Here is a 16960-nt window from a genome sequence, read left to right as displayed (position 1 = left end):
AAAGTGTATGAATTTAATGTGTTGCCCTTGATTCTTTGTGTACTACTTGTTGAGGCATGGGTTTTAGTAAACTGAGACTGATAGTCAAGTGTATGAATTTAATGTGGTACCCTTGATTCCTTGTGTACTACTTGTTGAGGTATGGCTTTTAGTAAACTGAGACTGATAGTCAAGTGTATGAATTTAATGTGGTACCCTTGATTCCTTGTGTACTACTTGTTGAGGTATGGCTGTTAGTAAACTGAGACTGATAGTCAAGTGTATGAATTTAATGTGGTACCCTTGATTCCTTGTGTACTACTTGTTGAGGTATGGCTTTTAGTAAACTGAGACTGATAGTCAAGTGTATGAATTTAATGTGTTGCCCTTGATTCCTTGTGTACTACTTGTTGAGATATGGCTTTTAGTAAACTGAGACTGATAGTAAAGTGTATGAATTTAATGTGTTGCCCTTGATTCCTTGTGTACTACTTGTTGAGGTATGGCTTTTAGTAAACTGAGACTGATAGTAAAGTGTATGAATTTAATGTGGTGCCCTTGATTCCTTGTGTATTACTTGTTGAGGTATGGCTTTTAGTAAACTGAGAGTGATAGTCAAGTGTATGAATTTAATGTGGTGCCCTTGATTCTTTGTGTACTACTTGTTGAGGTATGGCTGTTAGTAAACTGAGACTGATAGTCAAGTGTATGAATTTAATGTGTTGCCCTTGATTCCTTGTGTACTACTTGTTGAGGTATGGCTTTTAGTAAACTGAGACTGATAGTCAAGTGTATGAATTTAATGTGTTACCCTTGATTCCTTGTGTATTACTTGTTGAGGTATGGGTTTTAGTAAACTGAGACTGATAGTCAAGTGTATGAATTTAATGTGGTACCCTTGATTCTTTGTGTACTACTTGTTGAGGTATGGCTTTTAGTAAACTAAGACTGATAGTCAAGTGTATGAATTTAATGTGTTGCCCTTGATTCCTTGTGTACTACTTGTTGAGGTATGGCTTTTAGTAAACTGAGACTGATAGTCAAGTGTATGAATTTAATGTGTTGCCCTTGATTCTTTGTGTACTACTTGTTGAGGTATGGCTTTTAGTAAACTGAGACTGATAGTCAAGTGTATGAATTTAATGTGTTGCCCTTGATTCTTTGTGTACTACTTGTTGAGGTATGGCTTTTAGTAAACTAAGACTGATAGTCAAGTGTATGAATTTAATGTGTTGCCCTTGATTCCTTGTGTACTACTTGTTGAGGTATGGCTTTTAGTAAACTGAGACTGATAGTCAAGTGTATGAATTTAATGTGTTGCCCTTGATTCTTTGTGTACTACTTGTTGAGGTATGGCTTTTAGTAAACTAAGACTGATAGTCAAGTGTATGAATTTAATGTGTTGCCCTTGATTCCTTGTGTACCACTTGTTGAGGTATGGCTTTTAGTAAACTGAGACTGATAGTCAAGTGTATGAATTTAATGTGGTGCCCTTCATTCCTTGTGTATTACTTGTTGAGGTATGGGTTTTAGTAAACTGAGACTGATTGTCAAGTGTATGAATTTAATGTGGTACCCTTGATTCTTTGTGTACTACTTGTTGAAGTATGGCTTTTAGTAAACTAAGACTGATAGTCAAGTGTATGAATTTAATGTGTTGCCCTTGATTCCTTGTGTACTACTTGTTGAGGTATGGCTTTTAGTAAACTGAGACTGATAGTAAAGTGTATGAATTTAATGTGTTGCCCTTGATTCCTGGTGTACTACTTGTTGAGGTATGGCTTTTAGTAAACTGAGACTGATAGTAAAGTGTATGAATTTAATGTGGTGCCCTTGATTCCTTGTGTATTACTTGTTGAGGTATGGCTTTTAGTAAACTGAGACTGATAGTAAAGTGTATGAATTTAATGTGGTACCCTTGATTCCTTGTGTACTACTTGTTGAGGTATGGCTTTTAGTAAACTGAGACTGATAGTCAAGTGTATGAATTTAATGTGTTGCCCTTGATTCTTTGTGTACTACTTGTTGAGGTATGGCTTTTAGTAAACTGAGACTGATAGTAAAGTGTATGAATTTAATGTGTTACTCTTGATTCCTTATGTATTACTTGTTGAGGTATGGGTTTTAGTAAACTGAGACTGATAGTAAAGTGTATGAATTTAATGTGTTGCCCTTGATTCCTGGTGTACTACTTGTTGAGGTATAGCTTTTAGTAAACTTAGACTGATAGTCAAGTGTATGAATTTAATGTGTTGCCCTTGATTCCTTGTGTATTACTTGTTGAGGTATGGCTTTTAGTAAACTGAGACTGATAGTAAAGTGTATGAATTTAATGTGGTACCCTTGATTCCTTGTGTACTACTTGTTGAGGTATGGCTTTTAGTAAACTGAGACTGATAGTCAAGTGTATAAATTTAATGTGGTACTCTTGATTCCTTGTGTATTACTTGTTGAGGTATGGGTTTTAGTAAACTGAGACTGATAGTAAAGTGTATGAATTTAATGTGGTACCCTTGATTCCTTGTGTACTACTTGTTGAGGTATGGCCTTTAGTAAAACTGAGACAGATAGTAAAGTGTATGAATTTAATGTGTTGCCCTTGATTCCTTGTGTATTACTTGTTGAGGTATGGCTTTTAGTAAACTGAGACTGATAGTAAAGTGTATGAATTTAATGTGTTGCCCTTGATTCCTTGTGTATTACTTGTTGAGGTATGGCTTTTAGTAAAACTGATACAGATAGTAAAGTGTATGAATTTAATGTGTTACCCTTGATTCCTTGTGTACTACTTGTTGAGGTATGGGTTGTAGTAAACTGAGACTGATAGTCAAGTGTATGAATTTAATGTGGTGCCCTTGATTCCTTGTGTATTACTTGTTGAGGTATGGCTTTTAGTAAACTGAGACTGATAGTAAAGTGTATGAATTTAATGTGGTGCCCTTGATTCCTTGTGTATTTCTTTTTGAGATGTGGCTGTAAACTAAGATTGATGAAGGAGTGAATTGATTTGCATGTAGCGCCCTTAATTCCTCTGGCTGTATTCAATAAACTTCTGATATTAAACTTAAATTTAAGATTAGAAACTAAGTGCTTTGATTGGCCTGTATATTTAGCTGACCAATAGGCTTAATGGAATCACTGAGGCATGTCTAAGGATAAGGATAAGATCAATATTGAATACTGTCCCTGTGGCTTATGGTTGTTTGTCAACTTAGATTAATAGACGACTGTAGCATTGTTGATATGGTGCCATTGATTTCTGGTTGATTACTTGTTTGGGTATGGGTGTTTGTAAACTGAGACTGATGGGCGAGTGAAGAAATGTGCATGTTGTGTCCTATATTCCTGGTGTATTACCTCTTTGAGTATGGCTTCTTGTGAACTGAGACTAATGGACGAGTGTAGGATATGGGTGTTTGTAAACTGAGACAGATGGGCAAGTGAAGAACTGTGCATGTTGTGTCCTATATTCCTGGTGTATTACCTCTTTGAGTATGGCTTCTTGTGAACTGAGACTAATGGACCAGTGTAGAATAAGCATGTGGTACTCGTGATTCCTCTTGTATTACTTGTAGAGGTATGGCTGTATGTACACTGTACAATTGTAGGAATGTGCATGTGGTGCCCCTTGATTCCTGCTGTATTACTTTTTGAGGTACGGCTGTTTGTAAACTGAGACTGATGGACAATTGTAGGATTGTGCATGTAGTGCTCTTGATTCTTGGTGGGTTTCTTGTTGAGGTACGGCTGTTTGTAAACTGAGACAACTGGACAAGTGTATGAATGTAATGCTCTTCATTTTTGATGATGTTGTTTAATTGTTTCAGGAATTCCAAGAGGACTTGTGGGCGAACGGGTGAAACAATTTTCTGGGAATACTCATCCAGGACCAAATGGTCTACCCAGCGTTTCCTAGGCATCCCAAGCTATGCAATCCAACCAATGATCACATTTGCAGAACCACATGTTATTTTGGAAATTTGTATTAAACTGGATATATATTTATAGAAAACAAATACAAACAATCACCAACCAGAAACATGGAACGACAGATTAAAACTCCAAAAACAACACACTAAATATATTCTTTGTATAAAAATAGTGTTCGTCAAGGATTGTTAGGTACCGCCTTGGAGTAAAATGTAAATTAAATTGGGGCTTAAACTACTTTGCACAACCTCACTCATTTTCCAACATTTCCGAATAAAGTAATAATGTAAATAGTAAATATTATCAAAGTAAAGGCACGTGTTCACAGATTTTATGCTGGCACCTTTTTGAGAGTTTAAATTGAGTTATTTTACGTACTTTTATGTAAAAAGACCAAACAGCACTTGCCAGAAATTCAAAATTCATTAGGGTTACTAACTACTATCTTGGCAAAATAGAGCATTATCTGTCACATGTGTCAATAATTATTACTACTAAAGCCAATTTTGGTAGATCTATGTTTTATTATTGTTAAAAGCAGCATCTTCACATTTCACATTAAATAAAAGAAAACATATTTTTGACCCTATTAAATGTGAACAAGTCCCTTTAAACTTCTTTTATCCACATCAGACTGTGTCATGAATAACATCGAATGATATTTATATGCATAATTAAAAATTGCTATGCTTTTTTTTCCTTTCAATACAATTTACAACATTGCATTGTAAGGTTGTTTGGATGTTTGTGATTGATTGTGTGTCAGTTAGTTTTGTTTTGTTTGCATGATGTTAGGTAGTTTTCTGTAATTGGTTTGTGTTTTGTACTGTCCGTGTGCTATAAGTAAGTGTTGTCATTTAAAATTATTATGCAGGCATTATATTGAAATGTAATATTATATAAACGCTATCCCAATTAATGTTACACTTTCAAAAAAAGAAAAACAGACAAGTACTTCAATTCCAAAACGTTGAATGAAAACATGTTTTAATTCAATTGTTAAATTTGGTCAAAGCATATTCAGTTTTCAAATGTTGCTTGCGTTTTATTCATTTTCTATAAAAACTGTCAGTTTAAATTTCATACTATGTTCTTACTTGTTTTTGAATATTTGAGTCAGGATATGGCTTTTGAAGTGCTTTATTGTACTTGTATTTTGAATTTTTGATTAAAATAATTTGAATATTTCATTGAGGTGTTGAATGATAATGTGCTTATTGCACTAGTTTGCTTTAAAAAGGAATACAATGTACATGTATTGGAAATAATAAAAGTACGAAATTCAACGGTATATTAAAATTATATTTAAAAAAAATAGCGCTGAACATTTCAACCGTTCGTATCAAATAGCCATTGTTCAGAATTCATAAATTTTGAGCATTACTTTTTGCGAACATCTGTTTATGCAACTATGCAATAACATTCCAAGGAATTTGTATTGTAAATTGTACTAATGTGTCTTTGAACAAGTACATATATTCATATATAGGTATACATATTCTACATAAGCATTTAATACAAACAATTGTGAAATAAATTTTGATCAAGTTATAAATGCATTTGGTGTTATTTGAAAATGAGCAAATGAATTTACGTTGAGAAATCTGAAAGTAAATAGTTCACTCCTGTCTATGCCATAGTCACAAATAAAATAATTCATGTCTTGCTGAATGAATGGAGCATGGAACAATTTTTTGTCTTTGTTTTACTATGTATTGTTCGTGAATGAATGCGTGTTTGGAAAAATGCTGGCATTAGTTTAGTAGTTTTCTTATGTTTATTGCAGACAATGTACCTTATATTCACTGTTTTATCAAGTGTATTATGTGTGGATGAATGCATGTTTACACAAAAAGGCTGGCATTATTTAAGCAGTTGTTCGTCTCATGTTCGATGTTAACATATTTTCTCTGTGCCATATCATATAAGTCTTTGCTAGTAAAGGTTAAGATATATCATGTAAATGTTTGTTTATAACTGCAGCCAATGTAAAACATTCCCGAAAATCCTGATTAATTCTGAAGTTTTGTCAATGTTGGCTTTACTGTTTGTTTACTTAGCAATATTTATCACAAAATGGCAATGTACCAATCAAAATCATTTAGATGTGCACAATAACGAAAATATTACATGTGGATTGCTTATTGAACAGTGTTTCATACAATTGGCTGCCGATGTTTACTGTGGCATTCCTTTATTTACAGAATATATTATATATCTATAGTAATGGCATTATTATACAGTCTTTGTAATTATGGCACAGCTTTAACTGTTCTCCTTTTAGATGTTCATTGTTTCTTTGAAATTGGAAAGATTAAAAAGCATTTTTGTTCCATTTATGTTCAGTTATAAATGTATTTATTTATAATATGGCATTCCTAAATTGCTCAAACTAAATAGATATATAAAGTATGGCATTGTCATAAAATGTTTACTTGACAACGTTTTAACATTGACATATTTTTTTCATAACTGAAATGTATAGCAATTGTGCTTATGATACTTATTTCAGAAAGAATTGCTATGAATGTTAATAACTGAAAACTTTGTGTCTAAATGTGAATGCACATTCTCATTACTTGTCCAAATTGAAGTCATCTATGAATATCTGAAATAAACTTATTTTGCCAGCCATGCTGGTATTGCTGTTTATTATTTCAATGGTTTAACAGGGTTTAAGATCTGGAGGAAAATCACCATGTTTAGCATGGACAGCTGTTCCGGGCAACGAATAGGGCCAAATGTCATAAATATGCATTGTGGCATAATAATTACAAGATATCTCGTAGGACAGCGCGCTCGACTACGTCGCTTTGTATTTCACGTAAGTTTTGTCTTAATGAATGAATACAATTATGATGTAAAATGTCCCTGTCAAAAGCCATTAAAAGGTTCAAATTAAAAAAATAAATAAGAAAAGCCACGATGTGACTTTCAATGTGACATATCTTCAGGCCTTGTTGTGAGTTTCAGTCACAACTGCGGTTTTCTTTTTTGGATAACAGTGCCCTTGACCTCGACCCAAGGGGCACCAAACAATCACATGAAAGTCATCCATAAAATCTTTCTACATGTCAAGTTTGGTTACAATATGTCAACCCTATCTAAAGCTATTTAAGTACCAAACATCTATTTTTAGTAACAGTGACCTTGACCCATAGGGTCACAAACAATCTCATGAAAGGTCTTAATGAATTCATCCTATATACCAAGTTGGTTCACAATATGTAAATCCTTACTTAAATTACTAGTACAAACCATTAGTCTTTTTATAGCAACAGTGACCTTGACTTGACCATGTCAAATCACCCAAACACAATCGCATGAAAGGTTTACAAGAACTTCATATTTACCGAGTTGTGTCGTAATATGTAAACCCTTACTTAAGTTATTCAATACAAACCTTTTTTTCTATTTTGGCAACAGTTTCCTTGACATTTTTGACATGATTTTCTTGGCATCTGACATAATCCCATAAAAGCTCTTATAATCTCTTCAAATATACCGAGTTTGGTAGCAATATGTCAACCCTAACGTAAGTTATTTTATATATATGGTAACAGTGACCTTGACCTTGATCATTGGGGCCCCAAACGCAATCCCATGAAAACTTTCCTTAAACTTACATGTACCAAGTTTGGTCACTTTATGTCTAACCTGGCTAAATTATTCGATATTGTAAGTGAGTTTGACGACGCCCTCCCACCGGCCAGCCCGAACAACTATGCAAGTCATTCTAAAACCTAGTTTTACCTTTGTGAAAACCTGGTTAAAACATAAAAATGTGCCAGTCAAAAGAAAAAAAAAGTAGAAAAAGAGTCAATCAAGGGTCATAATTTGTATTTAGGATTAAGATGGAGTTATGTAACCTATTTATAAGATGGTCGTCAATATTTGTGCGAAGTATTTAGTTAATTGAATGAAGGGTATAGATGTTATCAATACAACTTAAACCGTCTTTCAAACTTTACCCTCAGTCACTCAGTCAATCAGGGGCCATGATTTGTATTAAGGATGTAGCCCTGTGGATATTTTAGCATTTAGTAAAAAGTGTTGTCTGCTCCAGTTCTCATATTTTGTGTTGACTGCTACCTTTCCCCCCTGATATTTGAGGTTATTGTGAGAATAGCAATCTGCCAGGATTGCAGCTTTTGGCGCACTTTTAGAGCTTTATTATTTTAACTAGTTCCTGGAAGTATTTCCATGTTTGGTATGTATTAAATGAATTCAAGAGTGTTATTCTTTTAATTGCAATATGTTGTATTGGCTGTGCATTCTGTATTTTTGGAAGGTTTGGTAAATTCTGTTCTATCACAGTATTTCAAGATAGCAGCTCTTTTAAGTAACCCTTTGCATGTGTTTCACTGTGTTCATAATTGTTTACAGTAGTAACCACAGTGACCAGATTAACAGACACCATAGGTGAGAGATGAGAGACATGTATACAGTGAGAACACTCAGTTCCATAAACTTGTAAGTGTATCTGTAGTTGTTGATGTCATACATGTTTTATTGTTGTTGCCATTACTGTATTATCTTTGTAAGAAATGTTATTTATCTCATTAGTCGTTTGTTAATACGGGCCACTAAGCACATGATTATTGTATGAGATAAACCTTTTCTTTAACCTTTTGTAATAACTAAATGTGATGATGCATTTAACTGATTACCATTTATATTATATTTCAGTGTGTTGCTTCGTGCTTCGTGCTTCATGTTGATTCATGATTTATCTGTATAGAAACGAAGAGAGTAAACTATGGAAAACAGCTTTTGTTAGTTATACACACTAGGACATAAAACGAACCTCGACCGGCTTGGTCTTATACTCACTATAACTATATGACCTTAATAAAGGTCAGGGTAAAGGCCAGACCATTATAAGGATATAATTAAAGAGTTATGTGAATTCATTGTGTGATATTCCTGAACATCTGTTTGAAGTTTTAGGTGAATTGAATGAATGGTATTGGAGTTATAAGTAAAAATGCCAACCTGCCCAAAACATTTGAACTAGACGCCGACACCGACGCTGAGGTGAGTGGTGGTAAGTTATCCTTATGCTTTGAATAGTCGGGCTCAAAGCCGATTCAAAACGCACACAAAAATAGAGGCTTTTTGAAACACGTCATGTACGCGTACCTATCCGGGTAGCAATGTATCTGTATGCGGATATCCCTTTACACATGGACTTTTAGACTCGTCGATAATCGCATTACGTTCCTTCCTTGTAATTTCGTACATGTCGTCCTAACTTGTACATTGTACACAATCATGGATGACGTATAGCACATGTAACCTTAAAAAGTCATATTGCGCAAACTTTATCGTTGAAAGGGTTTTTGCGCGACAAGCGTGATTTTACTTTTCATAATTCTGTTCACAGGCAAACACATCCCAATTCCAAAACATCTTTTGAGTGTGCTAAAACTGATTAGTGCCTGTCATTACCTAAGAATAGGTAATGTAAATTGAGGATTTTTTTTATAACAATAGCTAGTTCAAAGCATTTAGGGATTAACCTACACGTTCTATAATGTATTCGCATTGCTTTCACCTCACAAGTTTATTGCTTGTGTAAAGTTAATGAAAATGAAATCCGTTATTCGATGAGGTCGATTTTAATATCTGCATTAGGTAAAGTAATACAGAGTCTTCTAGACAACAAATATACATTACCTGCGTACTTATCTTAAATTGTCTATTCTCGATTGCTCGCCAAGATTCATTTACGATTTTTCGACTTGCTTTCAATTTCTCATTAACGTTGCAATCTAGTAAATGTGTTTATATAAAGTAGTGTTTTGCACCATTTTAAACCGCAAAACACCATTCTTCAAACTTCGAAACCCTTGCGCATTTTTATTTTCCAAATGTCATGTCAAAAAGTAGATGTGAGGATTTCTGAATTCTATGTTCGTTAATAAAGTCTATAGTTCTGCATTTTACAGCCTCACTTTGTATTTCTCACAATGAATGGTTGATAACCAACGATCGGTTTTTATTGTTCAATTATATCTTTTGTTGTGTTAATGGTTCAACCGCACGTGTGTTATTCATAAAAACTGCAGTACCGTAAATAAGAAAAGTTAAGATGTCGATAGGACATTAATTATCTAGAGTCGTTTGTTTGTATTTGATGTTTGAGTTGGGTTGTTTTCACATAAGTATTGGAGTTGAACCACATTCTCTAACGTTAAACATTTATCACGTCATATACCGATAAACTACAAGGAAAACAACATGTTTGAACGTGTTTTTTGTTTTGGTCCAGTTAACGTCTCATTTCGAAGTTTCTTTTACTGATTTTAAAGAAAATAAGCAGCATATTTAAACAAGCATACTTTATGTGATAGTTACTGAACATACAACTCGAGTTATTAAACTTATACACGTTCGTTAAACATAAATGGTCGTCTCATACCAGTAATAAAAATTTAAAAAAAAATGTATTGTATTAAAGCAAAGAAACTCCAATAACTTTGAAATTTATTAATTAAAAGCGTACATTGAAGCAAACAAATACCTTCCTTCATGTTTAGTAAATATAAACACAAAATGTATACACAAGAAAGCATAACATAACTTGATCAGAAAACTTGTTACAGATAATACCAGATATAGTCATTTGTAGTCAGAGATTGTGACTATGAAAATACACTATTAAAATATTCCTCTGTTAATTACAAAATCATCTGTTGTGAGAAATGTTTGTAGTATATTGACTGATTGATTGTTCAATCGATCGATTGATTGATTGAAGGAGTGAGTGCATGCGTTATTCATCCGTTTTATTCTATGAATTATGTGGCTTTTATTCTTGGTGTTCGTTCTTGATTGATGATTTAGTTTATACATAATATATAATATGTAAAATGTCAGAACACATTGATATACAACAACTATGGAATCAGATAATATATAATTATCGAGAAACCCACGTTATATAAATATAAACGTATCCATCTAACAAACTTTGAGCATTTAAATCGTAAACAGTACCAACTTCATTTTCAATACTATGACAGTTTAGTAATAATGTGTACCATTCAATACTAACTGACGACCGATGGCTTGTATACAATGGTCAAGTTTATCGTGGCGAACATTTCTATGACCAACGCCGAGAATGCAGCTTTAAATGAGCAAAACCAAATTATTAGAACCGAATTCAGAACAACCACTCTCACTCACACTCTGTGGGTTAATCCTCTGTTATCACATAACGGTTCAGATATATTCGAGTGAAAGGTATATCGGTATTCAGAGGTGTGAGTGAGACTCAAGTGTTTTGAGTGAGGGGGACATTTGCGAGTGTTTAGCTGGGCCACTTGAACCGCCCTCGAGGATTGGTTGTACGAAATGAATGTGTGTGACTGTCAAATGTACATGACAAATAGAATAGCTGGAATATATAAAATATTTGGAACAGATCAGTGACAACCTCATTCCCAGACAATATCCGGGATAATCCATTGAAATACATGTACATGTACTGCAATAACATTGACTTCTATAAAAACAAATTTTCAAAAGGATGCACCAATTACATATATGTTTTGTTTCGTGCTTGTCCAGCAAACTTGATGGTTGCAATTCATCCCTGGCTGCAAGAGAAGACATATTTATCTACGTGCTAGCGGCCTAGCGGCGCGAAGTTTGCCTAAATTTGTTCTCTATTTCAATGCAATTGTTCCTGCGTTTTCTTTGAAAACCACGATAAATAAAAAAAAATATTTATACATTAACATAATGCATTTAAATGTGAATTTTCTTCTAAAACAATGCTAAAAAATGTTTTATGCAAAATTCACCATGTTGAACCGATTATTAACATTTTTTTTCAAAGTCGATCAAGCAGTCCAGCGGCCTAACGGCGTGAAGTTAATCAACATCATTTAGCGAAATCAGCATTTTCACAAGAACTCAACCCAGCAGCCTAAAAAATGAGGAAAATATGATATTCGCTTAAAGGATGTTGATCTGTAAATGGGAACATTTGATCATTTTTTTAGAAAAAAAGAACATATAAAACGTTTTGAAATAGGAAATATTTTTAAGCCGCGCGTTCCGCTAGGGCGTGAGGCCGCTTTCTTCACGCCGCTAGCCCGATATGCCGATAGGCGGGTAACTTCACGCCGCTAGCCCGATATGCCGATAGGCCGGTAACTTCACGTACAAGCCAGCTTTGATGTTTCACACAACATGTTCATTTCAGAGTTTGGTCAGAGATTTGATATGTATTTCCCAGCCTACAGTAAGTTGAATTATTATTATTATTATTATTATTATTATTATTATTATTATTATTATTATTATTATTATTATTATTATTATAATAATAATAATAATAATAATAATTATTATTATTATTATTATTATTATTATTATTATTATTATTATTATTATTATTATTATTATTATTATTATTATAAAATTTTCCGTACATTTCTGGAGTTCCATCGGAAGTAGATTCTAATTCTATCCCCGCGCTAATTTTTATGAAGGGTTTTCAACTTTCATCTTTTATGTTTAAATGCTAAGACCGCTGTTTGCAGACTACTAAAGCAAGATTATAAAGGAACACATATTTAAATCACGTGATACCAAGGAAAACGGCTGCAAAACAACAACAAAAAACGTGCATTTTATTGCATTTTGCACCAGTTATATACAATCCAGAAAGTTTACGATTTATCAACCAATTGTTTCAAAATGTTAATTTCAGTTTCAGAGCAATAATTATTGTCGTTTGTTTGTCGCCATTTCTAACAATTTAGTATTCAAATCTCAAATAAACATATGTTTACATTGCATAATGTATGACCGATATAAGCATGAATACATACATGTACTTGTACTGTATTGGTCACTTGATGAAGTAAAGTGTTAACGAGGCGTGTGAATACGAACAGATCACTTGAGTGTCACTGCCCTTGTACCACTTTAAGTGATCACTAGAGTGCCTCTTACGTGAATGCGGTTGGAATGTGAGTGAGAGTGGATGTTCTAAATCCGGCCCTTACAATATTACTTCGCAGGCACAAACCGAAGATACAGGTGTGGGGTTGCGTTTATTTAAGGACAGATGGACTAGACTCCGTCTAGACTGGTCGACCGGTTCATGAGAAATAATCGAATGTTTTAAATATATGCATGACCCACCTAGGTGTGGGAAACTTTTTCTAGATTGGTCGACCGGTGCATGCGAAATAATCGAATATTTTACATATGCATGACCCACCTAGGTGTGGGAAACTTTGTCTAGACTGGTCGACCGGTTCATGCAAAATAAATGAAAATATTATCGTACAGAAAATAAAGTGCGAATATAGATAGTGTTAGTTTTATCCAAATCTGCTCAATATAAACATATTTATTGAACACAACATTGAATATGTTTTTAAATGAGCAAAACAATAATACCAGAATAGCAGTTTGTAAACACCAAGTTAAGTTTAGCGTTTATTGCTTTTATTTCCTCGAGCCTGTCACGGTCAAAGGACGGAAATGCTCATTCATTGTCCGGTGGTTTTACAATGTCATAAAGAATTGACTCACTTTGAAATATGTGATACAATTGAACCGGAAAGAGAACAATTAAAAAAGGCTAGTTCCAGTTTCGGAATCGTATAATGTATCTGGACTTTGTCATATACTAAAAGTTTCATTATTGATTAAACAAAATGGCGCTTTGTTGGAATTTTGCGTGTATTTATCTTTTTTATGCGTTCCACTTTGTCAAAGGTACGATTATATATATACTTTGGTTCCGACTCACTTTCTCTTCTAAGAGTATTGTATTATTGTGTGCTCCGCATATAATAGAATAAAAGTATTGCTTGTAAATAATTTGCTTTTAATAGATTATCATGGTAATATGATGGTGAAAACGTATTGCATGACAATAAATTTTCTTAAACAAAGGTTTAAAGTTGATTTTTAATTATGCTAAAAGTGGGTTTACTCCGGTTACTCCCCCACACTAAATTGATTATACAATTTATATAAGGGACCAGAATGCGAGTGTGGTGTGTCGTGGTTATCATGCCGGACAAGTGGGTTTACTCCGGTTACTCCCCCACACTAAATTGATTATACAATTTATATAAGGGACCAGAATGCGAGTGTGGTGTGTCGTGGTTAGCATGCCGGACAAGTGGGTTTACTACGGTTACTACCCCACACTATATTGATTATGCAATTTATATAAGGGACCAGAATGCGAGTGTGGTTTGTCGTGGTTATCATGCCGGACAAGTGGGTTTACTCCGGTTACTACCCCACACTAAATTGATTATACAATTTATATAAGGGGCCAGAATGCGAGTGTGGTGTGTCGTGGTTAGCATGCCGGACAAGTGGGTTTACTCCGGTTACTACCCCACACTATATTGATTATGCAATTTATATAAGGGACCAGAATGCGAGTGTGGTGTGTCGTAGTTAGCAAGCCGGACAAGTGGGTTTACTCCGGTTACTCCCCCACACTAAATTGATTATACAATTTAAATAAGGGACCAGAATTCGCGTGTGGTTTGTCGTGGTTATCATGCCGGACAAGTGGGTTTACTCCAGGTTATCCAGTTCCCCCAAACACCACAAACAACACGCTCGACCAATATATATAATTTATAAATATTTGTTTCCGAATCGTTGTAAAAAAGATCAGTTTAAACTAAAGAAGGTCAGCATTAGTTTAAATGAACTATTTACCATCATTTATCACTTCCCATGTACTTGGAAACTTAGTAACTTCTATGCTGACTGCCTGTAACAACCATAATAAATACATACTATTTATTCCGAGACTGTCCATATTTTAAATTAATTTTAAATGTCCATATTGGCATTGAACATGATTTCTTATTCAAAGATCTCTGCAGGCAATTGTATAAAACTTGGTGTGCTTGTCCACAATAGAGTGTCGTTTAGATTTGTCTGAAATTTGTTCATATGCTGTCCAACACGGGTTGTGGTTAAGTCTGTTGCGGTGACAGTTCGGTGAAAAATGTTTTTTCAGGTTTGGAAACACAAAAACCGACCCTGATTGCGACTCGGATAGCTGCAAATAATACCATCACACTGACTTGTAACATTCTCGGAGGTACGGCACGCTCAGTTGGCTGGTACAGGTACGTCTTTATGTTGTATATCGCTCTCACAACGTTGAGGTTGATCCGGCAAGTGTCGATAGAAGGGGTGCAAGCCAGCACATGCGGCACTTCCCCTCCGTACTGATAAAGCCTAGGGTCCAAGCTGGCACGTGCGCCACTTCCCCTCCGTTATGATAAAGACATAGGCTGAAAGCTGGCACATGGAACAGTACCAGTCCGTTCTGATAAAGCTTAGGGTGCGGCACTTCCCCTCCGTACTCTAAAACTTAAGAGTGCAATCTGCCACGCGCGCCACTTCCCATCAGTAGGGAAAAGATAAGAGTGCAATCTGCCACACGCGCCATTTCCCTTTGTACTAACAAAAAAGGGTGCAATCTGTCACACGCGCCACATCCCTTTCGTACTGAAAAAAACTAGGGTGCAAGCTGTAGCATGCGCCACTTTCACTCCGTACTGAAAAGTCCTAGGGTGCAATCTGCCTAATTTAGCACTTCCCCTTCGTACTGAAAAGACCTAGGGTACAATCTGCCACACGCGCCACTTCCACTCCCTACTGAAGCACAAGGGTAAAAGCTGGAACACGTTCGCCTTTTCCCCTACGTTCTGAAAAAAACTAGGGTGTAATTTTCCACACACGCGATATTCCCTCAGTACTATAAAACCTAGAGTGCAATCTGCCTCATTCGCCGCTTCCCATCCGTACTGAAAAACTAGGGTGCAATCTATCATACGCGCCACTTCCCCTTCGTACTGAAAATAAGGGTGCAATCCGCCACACGAGTCATTTCCCCTCCGTACTGAAAAAATAGAATGCAAGCTGGCACACGTACATACGCGCTACTTCCCCTTTGTAATGAAAACCTAATCGTGCAATCTGCACATGCGTCTCTTCACCCCTCGTACCGAAACACAAGCGTGTTACCTGGCATTCGCGACACTTCCAATCAGAACTAATAGGATGCTTTCATGCACGGGTCCTAATATCCATCCGAATCAGAAACCTATGGCGGGACCTGGCACATATGTCCCTCTCCCTCGACCAGAAATCTTCGCGCAACCTGGTATATGCGTCCCTTCCCTCGAAGCGAAATATTCTGGCGCAGCCTGGCATATATGTACCTTCGCTTCGACCCGAAATCTTAAGGCGCAATCTGGCACATGCGTTCCTTTCCCTCGAACCGAAATCAAAGGGCGGAACCTGGCACATTTGTCCCTTCTCCTCAAACCCGAAAACCTAGGGCAGAACCTTGCACATGCTACCCTTCCCTTCGACCCGTAATCTAAGGGTGAAACCTGGCACATGCATCCTTTCTAACGGAACAGAAAACATAGGGCGCATCCTGGCGCATGCGTCCCTTCCCCTCGAAAAGCGAATCCTTTGAGTGTAACCTGACAAATGCGTTTCTTACCTTCAAAACCAAATCCATAGGGCGCAACCTGGCAAACGCGTCCCTTCCCCTCGAAACCGAATCCCTTGAGTACAACCTGGCGCATGCGTCCCTTCCCATCTGAACCGAATCCCAATGGCACAACCTGGCAAACGGGTCCCTTCCCATCTGATCCGAATCCCAAGGGCGCAACCTGGCAAACGCGTCCCTTCCCCTCGAAACTGGATCCCGAGGGAGAAACCTGGCACGTGCTTACACCCCCCCCCTCGAAATTGAAGACCTAGTGCGGAACCTGGCTAATGCGTCCCTTGAAACCGAATCTTTACCTGATACATATGACTCTTCTCCGGAGCAGAAAAACTAGGGCATAACCTGGTACATGCAAACTACCCTTACCCGAAATCATAGGGCTATTCCCTTCCTATCGCACCTGAAATTCTAAATGGTTACCAACAAAAGAAGATTTAATAAGATTTTGGATAAAGAACATTTTTATCGTTTTCGGAAAAGTATGTTCACAATATAACTATGTTTTTGTGTCTGAAA

General features: G+C 35.9%; 1 protein-coding gene and 1 long non-coding RNA gene across 2 annotated transcripts in view; both read left to right on the top strand.

Annotated features, from left to right (window-relative positions):
- The first annotated feature begins 8333 nt into the window (after positions 1-8333).
- Positions 8334-8676, top strand: LOC128221132 (uncharacterized). Its single transcript, XR_008258901.1, has 2 exons — positions 8334-8382; positions 8599-8676. It is a non-coding gene; the product is annotated as an uncharacterized LOC128221132 (long non-coding RNA).
- A 4854-nt stretch (positions 8677-13530) lies between these two features.
- Positions 13531-16960, top strand: part of LOC128221401 (uncharacterized) — a 9366-nt gene continuing 5936 nt past the window's right edge. Inside the window, exons 1-2 of the mRNA XM_052930012.1 lie at positions 13531-13656; positions 14933-15044. Coding sequence (XP_052785972.1) covers positions 13596-13656; positions 14933-15044 — 173 coding nt within the window. The 5' untranslated portion in view covers positions 13531-13595. The remainder of the gene's footprint in view (positions 13657-14932; positions 15045-16960) is intronic.

This window comes from Mya arenaria, chromosome 16 (genome assembly GCF_026914265.1).
Source record: "Mya arenaria isolate MELC-2E11 chromosome 16, ASM2691426v1".
In the NCBI taxonomy this organism is placed as follows: Eukaryota; Metazoa; Mollusca; class Bivalvia; order Myida; family Myidae; genus Mya; species Mya arenaria.
The sequence above is the reverse complement of the archived record's forward strand: the minus strand, read 5'-3'. Positions and strand labels throughout refer to the sequence as shown.